We start from the raw sequence: 21,578 nt of genomic DNA on the forward strand, positions 1-21,578 counted from the left end.
TTGAAGATATTTAGGGAGAGGAGAGAGGCTCTTGTAGCTGCAGCAGTGTGAAGGATTTGCGGGCTCACAGAAATGATTAAACCTCATCTAGCAATGAGGGTGAGAAACAGTCCAAGTTTAATTCAGCTAACTGGTCCATTTTAAATTTGGTGTGGTGAGGACATTTAATGAGGACAACGTCAGTTTATTAAGGATTTTACTTACAGAAGTACAGTGACATCCCATTGTGAACCTCTGTTAGAAATCTTCTGCTAGTGCAGAGGTCTCAGAGTGAAGATACTTTTTGGGACAAACGGGTATCATCAGCACACTCTGAATCATAACCACTGCTGCCTCCTTATTGAGCTACTTGGGCTACTAATAGATCCATAAAGGTTCCGGCACGTCACAGAGTTGGGGTTGGAGATACTGTTGCCCACCCTGACCAGCTTTTTTCGGTTGGTCAGAAATGAGGACAAACATCCAAGGATCCTATCTCTGAAGCCAATGCAGGGTTCTAAGATAGTCTGTGGTCAATTGTATTGAAGCTGTTGATAAATCAAGAAGGATAAGGTGGCAAATATTGCCATTATCCAGCATGAAGTGAATGTCGATTTTAAGTGGTGTGTTTTCAGTAACATACCCTTTATGAAAGCCAGATTTGTATTGTGCTAACAACCTCTTGGTTGAGAAATGTAGCAAGTTGCTCAACAACATATTTTTCTATAACTCTGGCCAGTCATGGAAGACATATATCAGGATGATAATTAGACAGTAGGCAAGAATCAGATTTTCTTTCGAGGGAAAGTGGTTGTCCATTTTTGTCTATATTTAAGAGCTTCAGAGATGATGCACTCATTTAATAAGCAATTTATTAGGCAATACTATAGTTTGCTGAAAAGGTGAAAAATGTTTCAATCATAGCTGCAGGAATGATGTCCTCATGGTAAAAAGCAGACTTGATTTTTTTGATGGTATTATTCAAATGATCTACGGATACTGGAGCAAAGTCAGGCCATGAATTATTTGAGAAAAATGGAAGAAAGGCCTCATTTTGTGAACTATCTGAGGTGAAAATTGATCCTACGCAGATTTGTAGAGCACACTATCACTCGGGAGGGTATCCTCGTGCTGAGCCAGTGTAAGTCTAACATAACCAATGGCTTAGTGGCACTACTCTTCAGCTTCTTGTGGAATTCAAAAAGTGAGGAAGATGCTCTGTTGTGTAGCAGCAGGTTGTTCCACTATTTAGGAGCAACATAGGAGAAGGCTCAACTGCCGTAAATGATTTTGCGTATGCATGGGTTGCGTGCAAGTAGGAGTCAGAACGAGCGGAGTATCTGGAAGGTTTGTGAAAGCAGATGAGACTGTTGAGCTATGCTGGACCAGTGTCATGTAGTGTTGTGAAAGTGTGAGTGAGGAGTTTGAATTATGCTGGTTTGTGTATGGGGAGCCAGTGGTGCTCCTTCTGGTGTGGTGTGATTCAAGTGAGGCGTTAAGAGGTTGAAAGTGATTCTGGCCACCGAGTTCTGAATGGTCTGCAGCCTTAGGGTGAGTTTTTTGTTGTTCTAGGCATGAAGAATATTCCTGTTGATCTGTTTGCTTGTGACAAGGAATGCAAATGCTACTTACCAGTATGCATCTGTTCTTGGCATGTAGGGCTGCTGACATTCATATCTGTGCATAGTCCGCCACCTAGTGTTGGGTCCGGATGATTGCACATTGTTGTCCTGGAAGAGTCTTCGAAGTATCACGAGATAGGTGGCTCCTCCCCTGGACTACAGTGCGCATGGGCATCGCCTCCATCCCCAGATTGTTTTTAGCCATTGGCAGAGATGGAGTGAGAAGTGAGTGATGACCATGCTATGAGCATATATGTGTATATGAATACATACTGCAGCTGCTACAGGCGCCGGGGAGGAGGGTGGGGCGATATGAATGTCAGCAGCCCTACATGCCAAGAACAGATGCATACTGGTAAGTAGCATTTGCAGGTCGAGGCATGTGGGCTGCTGAATTCATATCTGTGCATAGAATACATAGCAGTCCCTCCATTAGCGGCGGCCGCCCGTGCCAGCTGCAGCAGTCTGAAAAAGTGTTTTTAGAACAGCCTGACCAACAGCTGCCTGTTGTTTTGAATGCACGTCTACACAGTAGTGCTTAGTGAAAGTATGAGTGGTAGACCATGTGGCTGCTCTACAGATGTCTTCTAAGGGAATGTTACCTAAGAAAGCCATAGAGGCCCCCAACTTCCTAGTGGAGTGGGCCCTCGGTGGTATAGTGAGAGTGCGCTTTGCTTTAGCGTAGCAGATCTGAATGCACTTTACTATCCATCTAGCTATTCCTGCTTTGGAGATTGCATTTCCCTTGTGTTGTGTGGCAAAAGCAACAAAAAGTTGTTGGGTTTTGCGGAAATCTTTTGTCCTGTCCACATAATACATCAAAGCCCTTTTTACATCAAGGGTGTGGAGCATCCGCTCCGCCAGCGTCTCTGGGTTTTGGAAAAACACCGGCAATTCAATGGTTTGGTTTATGTGAAAGTGTGAGACCACTTTTGGTAAGAACTTAGGGTTAGTGCGGAGCACCACCCTGTTAGCATGTACCTGGAAGAAAGGTTCTTGGATGGTGAGCGCCTGCAGTTCGCTGACCCTCCGTAGCGATGTGATTGCTACTAGGAACGCAACCTTCCAGGTTAAAAATTGCAGCTCGCAAGAGTGTAGTGGCTCAAAGGGAGGACCCATCAGCCTTGTAAGAACCACATTGAGGTTCCATTCCGGAGCTGGTGGAGTCCTTGGTGGAATGACTCTTTTGAGTCCTTCCAGAAAAGCCTTGATAGCAGGGACCTTGAAGAGTGACAGGTGCTGCCTATTCTGGAGGTATGCTGCCATAGCCGACAGGTGAATGCGGATGGAAGAGTAAGCTAGATTACAACGATACAGGTGAAAGAGGTAGCATATGATGTTTTGAATGGAAGCGTCTAGCGGGTCAATGCTGTGCTCCACGCAGTAGACGACAAACCTCTTCCATTTAGCCGCATAACAAGCTCTAGTAGTGGGCTTTCTTGCCTCCCGAATAATGTCCATGCAATCGGGAGGAAGATTAAGGTAGCCAAACTCTAGGACTTCAGGAGCCAGATCGCCAGGTTGAGCTGTTGCGGATCTGGGTGCTGAATGTCGCCATGGCTCTGCGTCAGAAGGCTGGGAGTGAGATGAAGCCTTTGATGCGGTACCACGGAGAGTTCCAGAAACGTGGTGTACCACGGTTGGCGAGCCCACGTTGGAGCAACCAGGATGAGCGTCATCGAGTGTTGCCTGAGCTTGCGTGCCACCAGCGGTATCAGAGGTGCTGGGGGAAAAGCGTACGCAAATCTGCCTGACCAGTTCATCCACATCGCATTGCCCTGTGATTGGGGGTGTGGGAATCTGGCGGCGAAGCTTTGGCATTTTGCGTTCTCCTTTGTGGCGAACAGGTCTATCTCTGGATGACCCCACCTTTGGAAGTACGGTTGGAGTACTGATGGATGTAACTCCCACTCGTGCATCTGATGGCTGTGTCTGCTGAGCAGATCCGCCATTTGATTGTCCTTGCCTGGGAGATGTTCTGCCATGAGAAAGATGTTCCTCTGAATGGCCCACTTCCACATGCTCTGAGCCAGATGAGACAGCTGTGGAGAGTGTGTGCCTCCCTGCTTCTGGATGTAGTACATGGCCGTCATGTTGTCCGTCCGGATCAACACGACCTTGTTGCACAGATGTACTTTGAACGCCTTTAAGGCCATGAAGATTGCCATCAGTTCCAACACATTGATGTGCATCTTCCTTTGCTGAAGTGTCCATAGTCATTGCACAGTGTAGTGGAGTACATGCGCTCCCCATCCCTGGAGAGAGGCGTCCGTTGTCAGGATGATCTGTGGGACAGGCTCTTGGAATGGTCGGCCCTTGCAAAGGTTTTGTGGATTCCACCAATGCAGAGAGTTGTATGCCCGACCGCTCACCAACACTAGGTCTGTTAGTTGCCCATGAGCCTGAGTCCACTGACGTGCTAGGCACTCCTGAAGCGGACGCATATGTAGTCTCGCGTGCGGGACAATGGAGATGCAGGAGGCCATCATGCCTATCAACTGCATGAACACCTTCGCCGGAAGCGAGTGCTGGGGTCTGAACCGTTGGATCAGCGCCTGGATACTGGCGATTCTCACTGAATTCGGCTGCGCAGTGGCTGCCAGAGTATCGATCGTCGCGCCCAGATACTGTCGCACGTGGGCGGGCTGGAGATGGGACTTTGGGTAGTTCAGAGAGAATCCCAGATCGTGCAGGAGATGAATGGTGCGTGACACGTGGTCCACGCACTGCTGCTCCGTCTTTGCCTGAATAAGCCAGTCGTCTAGATACGGAAAGACATGGATGTGCTGGCGACGGAGATGCGCCGCCACAGTCGCTAGGCACTTTGTAAATACTCTCGGTGCCGTGGTGACCCCGAACGGCAGGACTCTGAACTGGTAATGCTGGTCTAAGATCTTGAATCTGAGATACTTTCTGTGTGAAGGATGCAGGGGAATATGGAAATAGGCATCCTTCAGATCCAGCGTTGCTAGGAAGTCCCCTTGCTGAAGCAGGGGAAGCACCTGCTGCAATGTGAGCATATGGAAGTGCTCCGAGTTGATGTACCAGTTCAGGGGCCTGAGGTCCAGGATCGGCCTGAGTGATCCGTCCTTTTTGGGGATTAGAAAATACAGGGAGTAAACTCCTGTTCCCCGTTCTTGCAATGGAACGAGCTCTATTGCCCCTTTTTGCAGCATGACCAGTACTTCTTGCTGCAACAAGGTCAAATGCTCGTCGGACATAGCACGGCCTCTTGGCGGTATGTCCGGTGGAATGGACGTAAGTTCTAGACAGTACCCGCACTGGATAATAGACCTCACCCACCTGTCCGTGGTGATGGACCTCCACGCCGGCAGGAACTGCTGGAGTCTCCCCCCGACAGGTGTCGTGTGATCGGGGGGGAGTGACAAGACGTCACTGCTTGTTGGAGGCGGTGGACCTGGAGGCATTGTTTCCACGTCCCCTGCCTTTGATATTATTGCCTCTGTAGCCACCCCTGCCCTTGTTGTTGTTATACGAGGACTGGGTGTTACCCTTGTAGTATTGCGTTGACTGGGATGCCTGGCCCCTTGAGGTGCCTCTTGAATTGGAGCGGCGAAAAGAACTCCCCCGAAACTGCTGGCTTTGCAAAGCCCCCATAGACTTGGCAGTTTCGGTATCTTTCTTCATCTTTTCTAGGGAGGCATCCACCTCAGGGCCGAACAGATGGTCAGGATTCACTGTTTGACCCAATATAGTGGTTTGTATGTCGGGTTTGAACCCAGAAATTCGAAGCCAGGCATGGCGTCTAAGTAAAACGCTAGTATTGATAGCCCTGGAGGCAGTGTCTGCCACGTCAAGGGCACATTTGATGGATGCATTTGTTATAAGTTTACCCTCCTGAATGAGCATCTCCCCCGCCTCCTTGTATTGGTCAGGCAAGTGTTGCAGGATGGCCTCTAATGTGTCGTAATGGGCCCTATCATAACGTGCAAGCAGGGCTTGGGTGTTAGAGATCCTCCATATGTTTGCTGCCTGCGCAGCAATGCGTTTGCCTGATGCCTCAAATATTTTGGATTCCTTATCTGGGGGAGGAGCATCACCAGTAGTCTGCGAATTCGCCCTTTTTCGAGCGTTGGACACCACCAGGGAGTCCAATGGCAAATGTCCCTTAATGTACGTGGGGTCCGTGGGCGCCGCCTTATACTTCCTGTCGATGCGAGGGTTGACCACCCGCGCCCGGGTGGGTTCCTTGAACACCTCCTGTGCATGCTTCAGCACCCCTTTAAGCATCGGCAGTGTCTTGACTTGTTTTTCGGCTACCGAGAAGGTGTCGACCAAGAAATCGGCATCCACGGGGTCGGAGTGCAGTTCGACGTCATGGTTCGCTGCAGCTCTCTCTATTAATGCATTGAATGCCGCCGAGTCCTCCGTCGGGGACGTCTTCGCGGCGAAAAGTTGAGTGTCCTGGCCCGACTGCGGGTCGTCTGCGTCGCCTCCTGCTGTCCAGGGCACATGCTCCTCTTCCGGATCCGAGTACGCAGGATAGTTGTACTCATCCTCTTCCTCGTCCACCTCGGGCACGGGGGAGTGTGCCGGCGAGTGTACCGGGGCCTGTGGAGACAGAGGTTCCATCAGAGCCGAAGAGTCTCTCTTGTTCTTGAGTGGAATCCTAAAAGGTTCCAAGGCCGGCTCCGATGTAATCTTTCGCTTGAGGAGCGATAATTTCCCGGTGTTGGCGTCGATGATCACCTCACGACGTTCCTCCACCGCCAGCGGTTGGAGCCGAAGCTTCGATACCACCAATGCAGCCTTCGGCGTCAACACTTCTTGAGAGTGTCCGCTCTGCTTAGGCGCGAAAGCCTTCGGCGCCGACTTGGGAGGAAGGGTAAAACGAATGGGCGTTTGTTCCTTGGCAGGCTTCGGCGTGGGCTTAGGCACTACAGTGTCCTGGCTGGGAACCACAGTAGACTGTTGGATCCGCCTTAAGGATTCTCCCACCTTCTTTGTAAGGGATGCCGAGGGCTGAACCGTCTCGAGCGACTCTTCGTCTCCGAGAGCCCGGTCGTCGGTAGGCCTCTTCTTCGGTGCCGCCGCCCCATGGCCTGGCGCACCGTCGGCGTGACGCTTCTTCGAAGCCGTCTTCGGGTCCGCGACCTTTTTCGGTGCCGACGCAGCCGCGTCGGGTGCCTTCACCTTCGGCGCCGACCCCAAAGGCTTCGGGTCGGCCATTTTGGCGCGGCTCTTGTGGTCGGCCATCTTGGCGTGGCTCTTCAAGTCGGCCATTTTGGGTTTCGTGGAAGTTGACGCCTCCAGAACCTTCTTCACTAGCGGCACTTTCGGTTTCGGTTTCGCATCCGAAGGGGCGAGACCAGTTGGCTTCACTTTCGGTTTCTTGGCAGAAATGTCCGTGACCGGGCCCGGGGGCGGGGACGTAGGACTTAAAGTTAGATCTTGGGTAAGGCCCGAAGGCGATCCCTCGACCTGGGCCGTATGACGGGGAGTAACCCCGGAGTCTGGTTGGGGATGCTCTTCCCCCGAGCTATCACCCATCGTGGCACAAATCAGTTCGTCGTCCCCTACCTCACCGGAGACTTCGTCGTAGGCCTCCTCATTCGCGTCATAGGTCTCTTCCTCAGACGCGGGGCCAGAGTCCGATCCTTGTACGTCGTCCGCTTCCTCGACAGATTCCTGAAAGATGTCATCAGGCGGGGGCGCCGAAGCCGACAATTGAGCCTGGAGCCGATTAGCCCAGAGTCTTCTTACTCCTAAATTTGGAACACGCCATGCAGGTGTCTTCACGGTGATCCGGTGACAAGCATGTATTGCACACGGGGTGCACGTCGAGGTGCGAGTATTTAGAGTGACACAGCGGACACTTCTTGAATGGAGTCCGCTCCATAGCAAAGGGTGTAGTGTAGGCCCGTCCGCGTCGAAAGCACGTGGAAGGGTTGTAGGAGATCGGAGCTGAGAGTCAGTAAGAAACCCGAACGCAACTATACCGACGCCCAGCCTAAAGACCTTTTGGCCTCGAGTAAAAGTCGAACAACTATCGGTTCCGATAGAGGGAACCGAAAACACATCCGAACCCGATGGCGGAAAAAAACAATCTGGGGATGGAGGCGATGCCCATGCGCACTGTAGTCCAGGGGAGGAGCCACCTATCTCGTGATACTTCGAAGACTCTTCCAGGACAACAATGTGCAATCATCCGGACCCAACACTAGGTGGCGGACTATGCACAGATATGAATTCAGCAGCCCACATGCCTCGAACGTATGTGACGCTTTTCTGGGTGTTGATTGGGAGCCATTAGAAGATCTTCCTAAACAGCTTCAGTGTATGGAAGCATGAAGCGGTGACAGAATGGACTTGGGCAGTCAAGTTGAGTTTGCGGTTGATGACGATGCAGAGCTTCTTGGTGTATGTGGTGGCGGTGGATGTCAGTCCTAGCTCTGTTGGCCAACAGGTGCAGTGGTCTTCTGGGAGATCAGAATTTCTGCCTTGTCCGTGCGCAACTTCAGATAGTTGGTCTTCATTCAGAGGGCGATTTCAGTGATACAGGATTTGAACAATTTGAACACGATAAAGTACTGGGTGTCTTTTCCATGAGGGAGAGAATGAGCTGTGTCTCGTTGGTGTCAAAAAGGACCTTTATCTTGTGAGAGCAGATGATGCTGGCTAGAGGAATCATGTATGCTTTGAAGAGGGTCGAGCAGAGGGAGGATCCTTGCATAACTCTGCAGATTAGGTCACGGATATCCGAGGTGTTTGGTGCCAGGCTAACTGACTGGATCCTTCCAGTCAGGAAGTGCCAGTGCATGTCCTTGGAGTCTGATGTGATGCAGGCATTGGATGAGGATGGTGTGGGAGACTGTGTCAAAAAATGTGGAGAGGTCCAGGAGCTCAAGAGCCGCCTTATCTCCCCCATCCTGAGTAATGCGGATGTTATCTGAGGTGGCGATGAGTTTAGCTTCCCTGCTGTGGTTGGGTCTCAAACCAAACTGAGTGATGCTGAGCTGTTGGCGTTCATGGAGGTGTTCAGTAAGGAGTCTGTTGATGATTTTCTCGAAGTCTTAAGCCAAGAATGGTAGCAGGGAGATCAGTCTTTAGTTGGCAATCATTTATGGGTTCGCAGAGGGTTTCTTCGGAAATGGGAGGACAGTTGCATCTTTCCAACCATCTAGGAAGTTTGAGAAAGAGGCATTCATAATGGATGTGAGCATGGGGCTGATGCATTGGTTCTTACGATTAGATTAGGAAGCAGTTGGTGAGGTCTATCAGTTCTGGTTGCGGGTTGAAGTGGCTGTAAATGGAGCTGATATTGTTGCTGAAGAACAAAGAGATTATTGGCGAGGTCCTGCAAGGGGGTGATTGAGTTGGAGAAGGCTGCTTGTGAGGTGAATCCTTCACTGTGGCAGAGATTTCTTTGTTTCTGTTGGTGCTTACATTGATGCAGTCCGCCAGATCTCCACACTTGGTGGTCTGGATCATTTGGTGCTAATGTTTCTGATTTTAACGTGTCTCAGTCTGCATTGTCCTGGATCATTCTATATTTGCACTCTAGTTGTTTGCACTGGCTTTTCATCGGTCCGAGTTCCTTCATGTGCCTACTGGCCTGGAGTCTAGATCTTGTTGTACTGCTGTGTTTGAGGATGGCCAGGCACTCAACGCAGAAGATGATCCAATTGTTGAAATACTTGATGGCTTTGAGGAGGCTATTGCTGTGTTAGAGTCAGTGACAGTTAAGAGTAGTGTTCCGGTTCTTGCAAGTCATGTTGCTCCAGTTTTGGCTGGCTGGTCTGGTGGTGGCGAGTATGCGTTGGACCAGGACAGGGATGCTTACCTTGATGAGTACATGGTCTGCCCAGGAGTTTGTGTGGGCAATTCGACAAGTATGTTGTTAAAAATGGTAAAAATAGGGCCAAGGAGGTGTCCGACAGTGTGGGTAGGTCTAGTTACTCATTGGGGCGGGACCAAGGCTTCAAGGACTTCGATGAGTGATTTTGAGTTGGAGTCAGCGTGTTCAGGTTTTGACATAGGATGTAATTACTAGCACCAGTGGTTAGTGGTACGCCAAAGTTTGTGATTGTATCAATGAAGATGCTGTGTGATTTCTAGATGAGAATGCTACTTAGGGTGAAGTTGGCTGTGAGATACATAACTGTGATATAAAGTTATTGTGTCCATTCCAGAAAAACAAAAGATAATTATTAACTTTAGCCTGTGACAGGTCACAGCCTTTAACTGCAAAGAAAAATGCTCTGGTTTATAAAAAAAAGTATACACACATATATATGTGTTCGAAAACTGGTATAGTCCTATTTGAAGAAACCAGAGTCGAGGCCCAAATATATTCTCAGTGCTCAAGGTTTATTTGGCAGAAAGATTAAACAGCCCCAAGGCGTTTCGAGGTAAGCCTACCTCTTGGTCACGGGTGGAGTCCACCCGTGACCAAGAGGTAGGCTTACCTCGAAACGCGTTGGGGCTGTTTAATCTTTCTGCCAAATAAACCTTGAGCACTGAGAATATATTTGGGCCTCGACTCTGGTTTCTTCAAATAGGACTATACCAGTTTTCGAACTTATTTAAAGGATCGGCGATCCTGTTGAGCGCCCGCCGTGTAAGAGGCAGAAGCACGCCGCTTTTTCGTGTTTTGGTTACACATATATATGTATATACACACCATAAAAATGTTTCAGGACCCTACACATTGGTAGGGCTATTCCAGTGCTTGATATTAATGAAACCCTACAATGCAAAACATTTTCTTTCAAGACCCCTCCCCCTTCATGTTGAATTATTAAGAACAAAAGAAAACACATGTATACCTAACAAGTTAGGCTTCAGTGTGGTTCTTCCTGGCCCAAGGTTCACAAAATCCGACTGTCTTGAAAGTTAACTTATCACATTTCTCTTAACTTATACATTACCTTATGGGATAACTCATCATAATCGTCACTGCTGTCAGCCATGGCTTTCTGTTGGGGGATAATGGTCCTGGGGACTTGGGAGCAACAAGAAAAGAAAGCAGACATTTAACACAAAACAACAACAAAACACACAAATAAGTCACTCACGCATATTCCATTACATTAATCCTGGTGAAGTCAATTGCTCGACAAAACAACAAGTTTCATCTGGCAGAGGTTCAGACAATTAGGCCAAATACTGCAGTTTAAAACGGTTGCATATATGCAAAAGGGTCAATGTGTGGCATGATGAGATGGTAAAGAGGGTGTGGCCCCTGCTGAGTGACCTTGAAAAACTAGTGCTCCGATTCCTTTGTCTTGCAACTGCATTTGGTGCACACACAGATTGCAGTCTACCCAGATGGGTCTACTTCAGACGCATTGCACCAACATGACTCACAGCTTTATCGTCGCTTTGAGTGCAATGGTGTTCAGAGCCTGTTCCTCCGTAATCATTTGGCAGCTGGAGAATGCTAGATGCATCACCCTTTCCCTACAAATACTTTTTATTGTTGCAATATTAGGATTTGAAACACCACTCCACAGCAGCGAAAGTGCTAGCTTCATGTCTTTCTCCTTTTCCCATACTTTGTGCTCTATGAAATGAAATGAAAAATTATATTTATATAGCGCCAAAAATACCGGAGGCCTCGCAGCGCTTATAATGATTGCTAAAATGGGCTACCCTGAAGGTTAACGAGTTTTTGTGTACAAATATGTTTTCAGCGCTTTCCTGAAAGCCATCCTGTTTGTTATAGCTGAGCGGCACACAGCATCAACTCCAGGAAATGATAAAGAGCATGAAGATCTCTACAACAAATGTTAGTACGCATGAGAATGCATGTATTATCTTCATTCAGGCTGAGACAGCCACTTATGTTGTCCATAATATAGTTTAAGGTTAGGTGATATACACCTCCTTTGAAAGTGAGCAGCCCACCCAGTAAATTTAAACAATACTGGCCTAAAAAAGGTTAGCAGCACTCTAGAAGGGATATGAAAAGTCCAAAACTGGTTTAGGCTGCGAATACATTATCTTCATTTGGATATTGATTTCATAGAGTAAGTTGACACAAGTGTCATAGCAAGAACCCAACAGGTATTTTCCTTGGTCATAAAGTACCCAGGATCTTTTTTTTTTTTAAGAAGTTTTAGAAAGATGGGTAAGTGCTGCAAAAATATAACGATCACGAAGGACCGCCAACCACATTTCTAGAGTGCTATGCCACTATTGAACAAATGCCTAAATATAACTCAGACTTGGGATGCTGCCTCTGTCTTCCTACCATTCCTACTCAATTACTGCTTTCAAATGAAAGCCTGATCAAGTCTCACTAGTTTGTCCTCTCTGATAAAATGGGAGCCTTCAGGACCTCTTTAAACTGAAACAGTTGTTCAGCATCACTCTTCTCTCGGAATCTGTACATCCCTCCGATCAACACAGAATAATACATATTTTGTGTTCATGTGGTTGATTTCTGTAGACTATTCTTTGTCAATTAACATATTTTTATCAGATTAATTATAGCCCCCATTACCCAAGCCAAGGATGCATTTTAGTCACTCGCCCTTCTCAACATTGCTGACGCCTCTTGAGTTTTCCATTCAGATGGCATCTGCTCATTACAATTGAAGAGGCCAAACCTTTTTCTTAACCATTAATGAGATCAGTGGTACTCTGTGTAGTGGTTCTGTAAACTCAGCTTTCATTACTGTGCATGGAAACTTATAATCCTCTTTTGGGGATTTGTTTTCAACTTTGATGGAGCAATCCACAGTTAAGTGTACAACTATTGATCTGTTGTGATTAAATAGATGCCATGAAAGTCTAATGTCACTGCTTTTACTGACCAGATTTTGAAACCTATTGCATCATCCGAGGTTTTTCATTGTAGGTTATTGCTTTTAAATTATAAGACCCATGGTGGGGGAGAGAGAAAGAAACTGAGAAAGAAAGAGAGAGAGAGAGACAGAAAGAGAGAGAAAGAGAGACAGAGAGAGAGAGTGTGTGTGTGCGTGTGTGTGTATATATACATACATATATAAGATTTTGCACAGAAACAAAATTATAGTGCTTTCAATAACACTGCGACAACATGCACATTTCAACATATTTACCTTGCTGTCGTGGCGTTGGGGTATAGATGCTTGCCACTTCTTCTGAATCATTTATCTCAAGGCTCTCATCGTAGGGCTGGTTTTCAATTAGTTTTGTCTAGATAGTAAGATTAACGGTTAAATGAGCTGAAAAAGCAAAGAATGCATTAATGCAGTTCTACCTTCCCCATTCTCTTTGGAAATGTCACTTGCATGACATTCAGCCTTCACACATGATACTTTCATTTCACCTGCAACTGGATAGGAAAACATCAAAAGTGGAGCAGTTATGCTCATGGACCACCTGCTTTAACAGACCTGGACTGTTATAGCAGATCAACACTCAGTGTCTGATCTTGGTGGTAAGCCTTAATACCGCTCCTGGCTTTACCATAAATGCTCTCTTTATATCAAACTGTGCCCCCATCTGTCCCCCAATTTTTTTCAACGCCTGGACCACAAGTTAAAGAAATCTCTACCCATTACCTCTGCTCTTTACAACAGAATCTCAATGTCTCGACATTTCTCACCACCATCATACAGGCCATGATCTATGCGTTATCTCACCTCTGTCTATATCTGGCCCACTAATCCCTACTGTAACTCCTCACCATCACTCCTTCATTGCGGTGTGCTGTGCCCCAGCCCTTTCCATTGCTGGAACACCAAGGTCACAGCTGTTCTCCGACTACTGAATGAGCCAGACACCAGTGTCGGTCCTTATTTGTGCCAAATACAATCAGCGTTGCATGGAATCCCATTCCATGATTGCAAACACTTCTTTCTTAGCAGGGGCAATCAATCAACTGAGAAGATAAAAGAGGACTCAGGTCTTAGGTATTGCAGTGATTCCATGTAAAAGAAACCAACCCACCCTACACTACAGGTCCAGTTCTCCTCACCTTTCATTGAAAGGCGCAGTGTCGCCACCTCAGGCCCCACTTGCTCGTTCAGTGATATTTGCCCTTACTAGAAAAGCAGCGTCATCACCAGGTTACTAAAACAATTTTTTTAAATTCTTCTACGTTCTGAAGGCGACGCAAACAGTAAATGGCCAGGCAAAAGCTTTTAGTAGTATTACGCAAGTATTTCTCACAAGCACCTAAGTTATCACCTTCTCACACATGATTCCCAACCCTGATTAGCCTTAGTGTCCCTCTGCTGCAAACGCTCTCAAGAACCCTCATCCTCCATGAGCTGTCAGCAACCCTTGTCCTTTAATCACTCTCAGTAGACCTATATCCTAAGTGTTCTTATTAAACTGAGCTCTAATCGTTCTCAAACACCCCTGTGTTTTAATATATCACATTAACGCCATGCTTAAATCGCAATCAGTAACCCCAATGATCTAATAATTTCCAATAAGCCCAATGCTCTACTCTCTCCTAGTAACCCCATGCCATAATCATCTGAATAACCCCATGCCATAATTGCTCCAGTTACCCAACATGCTTTCATCTCTCCCAATAACCCCATGCCCATGTTACTCAGAAACCCTATTTCACTAAGCCCATCTTCCTACATCACGCAGGCAATGGGCAGGACTATCAACTGAGAAGACGGGCAAGCGATTCAGCATAGCTCCCAAGCCTCACACACCAGACTCTGGATTCTCTAATGCCAACACATTTACCTAATAAGGTGCATTATTATTCATTCCACCTACAGCACAGCATCACAAAGTGAATGAGACTTTGTATTGGAAGCCTTGGAAAGCTTGAAAAGTCACCCCAAACTATTGAAAAGTGATAGGTTACCATATTAATGCCCCATGTATGTCCTACAAATGCCAGATCGCAATGTTTTAGTCACACTTTGAAAGAGTAGATTCAGGGCATCAGACAACAGGACATGCACAGGTGCTTTCTAAGCGCAAGTACTGTCCCGCGATAAAATCTCCACCGTATTTGTAAGTCCTGTCCCAATCCCCCATTTCTTGCATATTGTATTGCCGCTCTTCAGAGTCCTTTTTGAGGAGCAGCGTCATGTGGCAGATCTCCTTGCATGCGCCCCCTGCCCCTCCCATCAGGCATTTCCCCAACTGCAACCACAGCACTGATTATAATTGCAGTGCAGTACAAGTCGCCAAATGTTTGGGGCGACGGAGTGCATGGCAGGAAGGCAACATACTGCAAGCACACAATCAAATCCTTCTATGTACTGCATACTCGAACTGCTCTCAGTAACTTCCTGCTCTGGAGCCTCCCAGTAAGCTCATGATACAGTCACGCTGGGAATGTTTCCCTCTAATCACTCAGTAACAGCACACTTTAACATGCATGCCATCACTTGGAAGAGAAAAGAGAATAGAGGGAGAAAATAATTAGCAGGAAATTCTTTTACCCATTTACTTGCAATGAAGTGGTGGCCCTTTTAGGTGTGTGAAAAGTAAAATAAGCAATTTTTGGATTAAAAATGGAAAACCTTTCTCCAGTCAGGTATGTTGGCATGTATGCTAGAAGTGGTTGAACCACTGAAGGCTCAAACCAGAGACCTGCCTCTATTTTAGTTCAAAGTCTCTTGTACCCTCAAGCCCAAAACAAATCAAACTTGTATGTGGCTCTTACCTGCCACCTACGCTCTAATCTCATGCTCCAAGAATTAAAGACAAAGCATTAACCTTTGATGTAATACAGGAGAGAAAGCACAATGTGAAACCAGAATACCTGGGATTAATCCGGATTCCACCCTGCTTGACCAAATTGTTAGATCCCATTTCATTGTACCTCCTTTTGCTTTATGGTCACGCATGAAAGCACCTTGCAATTTGAGATTCAGAAACGCATTGTACAAAAACCTCATACGTTTGGCTTGGAATTTACTATAATGTTGCTCCATGTATAATAAGAATCTAGGCTACATATGAATGCACATGACAAATGAGTTGCTTCTTAGTTCACTACTAGAATTGTTTGAAGAGCGGGGTGTGGGGCATGACATTTTAAAAAGTAAACTTTTGATAAATGCCTCTGAATGCAGCGATATAATCTGATGAACCAGGGTGAAATTCAAAGAATTACACTACATTTTGAAGAGACTTTATCCTATTTTTACATAATGTTTGATGCACAATTTACATGCCAACATTTTTATGGCTTGTCTTGGACAAGTCAGGTCCTTGGCTTGGCTCTACTCTGTTAATTTTGTTAGCTCACCCATCTCTAATATATGCTTCTAATCCCTCTCAGTAACTAACTCTCAGGCTCTTATTAACTCCAGCACTAATTACTCACTGTAACTCTAATATGTTCTAATACCTGACAACAGCCTCAATGCTCTAATTGCTCTCCACAACCGTGATGCTCTGAACTCTCTTTGTAAAAATATGGTCTAATTGCTCTACTAACCTCTGTTCTGAACATCTCTCAGTAGAAGGTTTCTTTTTGTGACTCTAAGTACCCCTTAACCATTAATTGATCTCAATAACCCCAATGCACAATTTGCTCTCAGTAGCCCCAAAGTTCTAACAGATAAGAGTAACTCACATAATCTAATCTCACCCAGACCTGGATTGCTCTAAGCAAGCCACATGCTCTAATCGCACTCAGTAACCCCCTTTTTAGGTCTCGTCCTATTAATCCCGCAAGGGATAATTGGACGGGAGTATAGTAGGTCAAATAAGCTTTGAAACCAACAGCAGATTTGCCACAGTGCATGTGCTCGTGAACGCGCTTCTCCCCGTGCCGCCTGCCTCCGAGAGCTTCACTTCAAAGGGATCTTCACACTTCCCACTTCACGCCGCCCACAATGCAGAGAGCCAGCGCTTCCAGTGTGGAAGTAAAGTACCAGTCCTTCGATTGGGCCTCATCGTTGCGTCTCTCATGCTCCTTCCCATGTTGTCTTTCTCACCATTGTTTATTTATTTAATGGACTGCAGGCATTACGAAACGTGCATGAGGCTATTATGTCTATAAAGAACATGGCTGCAATGGTCTCTGCTTACGCTTTTGTCAGAGTAGGATGTAATCTACGTCCCTTTTGTCAGCTTTACCAGTTTCCGGTTCTCTCCGAGTCTGTGTGATCTGTGTGTTATGTAACAATTTTTTTAACTTACTCACAAAAGACATACTTGCGCCGGTAGCACTGTAACAGCATCTCGCTCTGTTTGCAGATCATTCACACATCAACTTAATTTGCCCCTTTAATCTTAGTGAGCCGCGCGGCCAACTCTCCCCCCTCCCCCCTTGCAGTCTGTGCCTTCTCCCCAGCCGCCCCCCCACCCCCCTTCTTGGGAACCGGCTGACCCAGAGCACGCTGGAAAATAGAGGTATTTTGCCCTCATTTCTCCAACCTTCCCTCCTCCCAGTGCTCACGCTAGTTTAAAAAAGTTACCCATCTGATACGGTTTGCAGATCATTCACACATCAACTTGATTTAAAAAACTGTCTCCAGCCGGCCTCTGTGATTTTTTTTAACTCACTCACAAAAGAAGTACTTGCGGCGGTAGGACTGTAACAGCATCTCGCTCTGTTTGCAGATCATTCACACATCAACTTAATTTGCCCCTTTAATCTCAGTGAGCCACGCGGCCAACTCTGCCCCCTCCCCCCCTTGCAGTCCGTGCCTTCTCGCCAGCCGCCCCCCCCACCCCCCTTCTTGGGAACCGCTGACCCAGGGTACGTGACGGGCACATCTATCCTGGTTCACACGGGCATCTCAGCTGGTCAGATGTGGTCTTCAGTGCTTCAAAATTCATGTTTACAAATTTACTTTCAATAAATGTCACCCGTTGTCAGTGATATCACATCACTTCATGCATTAATCTACCAGAGACCCGGTTTAAAAATACAGTTTCTCTCAGTTTTAAGGGCCTGTTGTGTCTCACTTGACTTTCATAGCCTGTTTCACGCTCCAGGTCCTCAGAGTGCTTAGTTCTGCTCCGGGTCCTATTACAGACCCATGCTCACTCTTTGAATCCACAGCTGCGTCCATCTGTGTAAAAATAACGTACTTAATATGATGTACTAGTATGATGTTGTTCTTGTGTCGTCATTTGTAAAGCGCCCAGTGCGCCACTATTCGCTTCACACTGCACAGCTTAGATGGCTTTACAAACGCTCCTAAGTTCCGTTACGTTTTCACGCCTACAGAGGCCTAGGGCGTGTTTCTACAGCTGCTTATATGTACATTGTGCATCATATAATAGCTACACGTGCACCTATCACTTGCTGTCTGCAGTAATAGTGCCACTATACGCAGAGCTCGGCTTCTGAGCGCAAGCGCTCCCCTCCTCGCACTCCTCTGCTCCTTTTTATTACGTAAGATCTAAAGTTGCCTCTTTAGCACCTTTACTATAAGAACAGGTATCAATAATAAAAACATCAGTGGTGCTGAATGAGCGTTCGTAGCCTAATAACCTGGCTCAAACCATAGAAACCAGTATGTGAGGAGCTCCAATCCTCCTGCCGGATCTATTGGAGGCGCTATTACCTTCCTGCCATGCTCCCTGCATCTGGGACTTAAGCCATGTGTGCTGTGTTTTTTCTGAACTGCCCCCTATTACTAGCACTTTTGTGTGCACTTTGCCTCTCCTCCAGTGGTGCTCCATGTCTAGGACTATAGCCATGTGTGCTCTTCTCTTGGGCACTATACAGTGTGTCTGGCACTGCAGTGTGCACTGTGTCTCCTCTCCAGGGCCCCCTGTATCTGGGACTGTAGCCATATGCGTTATGTCTCTTGGGCAGTATACTCTGTCTAGGACTGGTGTGTTCACCTTTTGTGAACCACATCACATAAAGGACACAAAGGTTTTTACAGCTTCAACAAGTGGACCTATCTGACATAGGCGAAGCATTGCGGAATTCCAGATTTTTCTCCTTAGCACATCACATCCTCGCTCTTACCAGTCAACGGGTGTCGGGTGCCAAGAACCACTGCTTACTTCTAAGCACTCCCTCTCTCTCCTCCTGTTGTCTTCCTAGGGGCCTGTTATTCTAGCGAGCCCAGGATCTCTCTTCAGCTGTGCCCTGCGGTGTTTTACCTCCATTTGAGAACTGTCCAATAGTACATTAGGGTCTGAGAAGGATGCAGCAGTATGCTCTAAGCCAGAGGTAAGAGAGCGGTGTCAACACAACAGGCTCTGCATACGTTCATTAACCCCTTAAGTGCTGCTGACGGCCAAAGGTCGTCAGCAGCGCTACCTCCCCAGTGCTGCGCACGACCATTGGACGTCCATTCAGCACTGGTTCCAATGGACAGACCAGCACCGGGGAGGGATGTTTACACGCAGCTAAGGTGTTAAAATTTTATCTGGAAAATTGTTGAAGCCTTGGTATTTAGTGTTTTACATATTACGGCCTCAGTGTGCAATGTTTCCCTTATTGTGTAGTATTTAAATGTAGTTTTTACTAGCATAATTGTTGCAGAGCAGTTAATCAAGGATAGCAAATGGGTTTGTGTGAAAAAATAAAACTTACTTTGCCTTTTTTGGGGGGGAGCAAACTAACAGCGAAAAAAACAGATGTTGCCTTGCTCAAGCGATAAACATTCTTTTAGATTCACAGACAGGGTTTGGTTGTTTTTCTAAGTCTTCTTTAGCGCTGGGTTATATGGCTAGTAACTGGCAACACACTGTGAATTAGTAAGTCATGTGGAGGCAATATCGATAAGTATCTTGTGTGGCCTCTGTTTACGCTGTTGTCAATATTCAGTTCACACTATTTATTTTGCTGATATCTTCGTTTTCTTAGGTGCAAACCGCCTGCGCATTATAAACACTTTGCATGTCCTCTCTTTAGTGTGTTCTGTTACTTTATATTATTCCTTCCGCTGTTATCTCCCTCTACTTACATGCAAAGCAAGAGCCCGTCGCAAACAGGCTGTCTAGTCTCTCTTTAGTTTGCTGGCGCCATTCAATTCACACTATTTGTTTTTTTGCCATCTCCTTCTACTTACATGCAAAGCGAGCGCGTACTTCTAACACTTTGTATGGCCTCTGTTTAGTCTGCTGTCTACATTAAAATCACACTTGAATTTTAGGTTACCTTCATTTGCTAGTATACACATCGGGAGTGTATTACAAACAGTTGTATATTATATGTAGCTTTTGCAAGCACAAGTGATGTTGTTTACCTATATCTTAATGTCGATTAGATCTGCTTATCATTAAATATATAAAAACATTGATAGTATAAGGCATTTATTTTTTATATTTTTCTATGAATCTTCATGTGTAATATAAAAAAACGGATGTGTATAAACACTTGCGCTCAGTGTTACAGTAGCGGACCATATTAATGCGATCTTCCTTGGTCTCATTTTTGCTGAGGCGGTTAAATAGGGTACTCTGTGGCAAAAGACCTTTGTTTTATATATCGTCCGCTTTTATTGTATCAGCATGAGGTCTGCCTTGTTTAAAGAACCGTAACAAGAGCTGAGCCATACAAAGATGTTACGCGTAATTCAGGGAACAGTTGTCATGTAAACATACGAGAAAGATCATTCAAAATTTTTAAAGTTATTTATTTTTTAGCATTAGTGTTTTATTTTGAGGGACATTTATTGAAACAAATTGTTTCAAATATGAAGCCTTCAAGAAAACCCCTGTACTCGGGGGGCGTGGCTTGGACGGCAGAGTGAATGGCCGCCTAGTCTGTCTTCGCTCTACACAGGGACATAATTACGGGGCGAAAACAGTGTGATGCAGAAACCGAAAACGAAGAACAAAGGTGATCTCACCCACCGCAACATCTCCTGCACATGATGTGACAGTTGAAACAACTGCCGACCGCCTATAGACGCCTAGACCGATGCTCGGGTCTATGCCGGGAGACGCGAGACACGGGCCGCCATCTTGGGTCCGCGGAACTCGTCCGGAGTCGAGCGCGAGACGAGCGGGACCTCCAGCGGGACCGCCAGCCCTCCACAAATGAGCTCTCTCAATCCTAAGGTGAGCGTGCTATAAGGAGAAAGGCAGCGACGCTTACCCCAATGTCTGCAAGTAAGGGGGCCACAAGAGCGCCCGATTTACACCAAACCTAACCTGCCTGACCTCAAAATGGCGTCCGGATTGCCCGGTAATTGATACGCGATTGCTTATATGCTACAAACCTACGCCCTATTATCCACCATAGCGCTATTACCAACCACAGATCACTCAACCCCACAGACCTGCCTAACAGATCTACTTCTGCCGTCCTGAGTACCCAGATATGCCTTAGTTTTCCCAAACGATGCCGGACATCAAGATGGCGACTCTTACAGAAATTAACCCCTGCAATTGGCGCTAAAGTGTCTTCACATCGCAGTAAAGACACAGGGTTCATGGAAGCCTCCCCTCAGCAAAGGCAGATCTATGCCATTAGCGACATAAGACTGTAGGGTCCCTGAAACACACGCACCCAGCCTGTACCAATCGGTACCAGCCAGCACCAGCAAGTAAATGATATGAGGGCTATCTGTACTACTTCTCAGTCTTGTGTTACGGCCAGCACCTGCTTATCCCTGTTAATCACACCCTACCACCATCTGGCCAGCACTAGCAACCAAGTAGATGGCAGTCAATAGGCAATGAGCCAGATGCGATTGCTGATACACGATAAAGCCAATCAACACAAGACCTGACCTGCACAATACCTGGAAAAGACCGGCATAAGCCCGGACAAGACCCATAAAAGACTCGCAAAGACCTACAAAGACCTGGAAGAGAATACAAACTTCCACCGAACAGCCACCTAACCTACTTCTGCAGCCAGTCGTCCCTGCTCAAGTTCTATCTACTGATTAAGTGAACCGGCTGAGTACGGACAATGGCGGATAGAGAATCCAAAAACCCTAAGAAGGTGCGGCCAGAAACTTCCGCCTCAGACTTACCTATTAAGAACAGGGATGAAGTTGCTAGCACCCTAGACACGATTCTGAAGAAATTGGCGGACGTTCATGACCTTGCCAAGTCGACGAAAAGTAACACCGACGCGATGCAACTTGAACTAACCGCGATCAGAGCTGACAT

General features: G+C 46.6%; 1 protein-coding gene across 5 annotated transcripts in view; it reads right to left on the bottom strand.

Moving 5' to 3' along the window:
* The window catches only part of IFT46 (intraflagellar transport 46), a 90,910-nt gene that overhangs the window by 43,616 nt on the left and 25,716 nt on the right, over positions 1–21,578 (bottom strand). For all 5 annotated transcript variants that reach the window (XM_086956710.1, XM_086956707.1, XM_086956706.1 and 2 more), the window contains exons 2-3: positions 12,650–12,746; positions 10,493–10,566 (exon numbers count right to left, since the gene is read on the bottom strand). In XM_086956710.1, coding sequence (XP_086812836.1) covers positions 10,493–10,534 — 42 coding nt within the window. In that variant the 5' untranslated portion in view covers positions 10,535–10,566; positions 12,650–12,746. The remainder of the gene's footprint in view (positions 1–10,492; positions 10,567–12,649; positions 12,747–21,578) is intronic.

The sequence above is a fragment of the Lissotriton vulgaris genome, chromosome 2_1 (genome assembly GCF_964263255.1).
Source record: "Lissotriton vulgaris chromosome 2_1, aLisVul1.2, whole genome shotgun sequence".
Lineage (NCBI taxonomy): Eukaryota > Metazoa > Chordata > Amphibia > Caudata > Salamandridae > Lissotriton > Lissotriton vulgaris.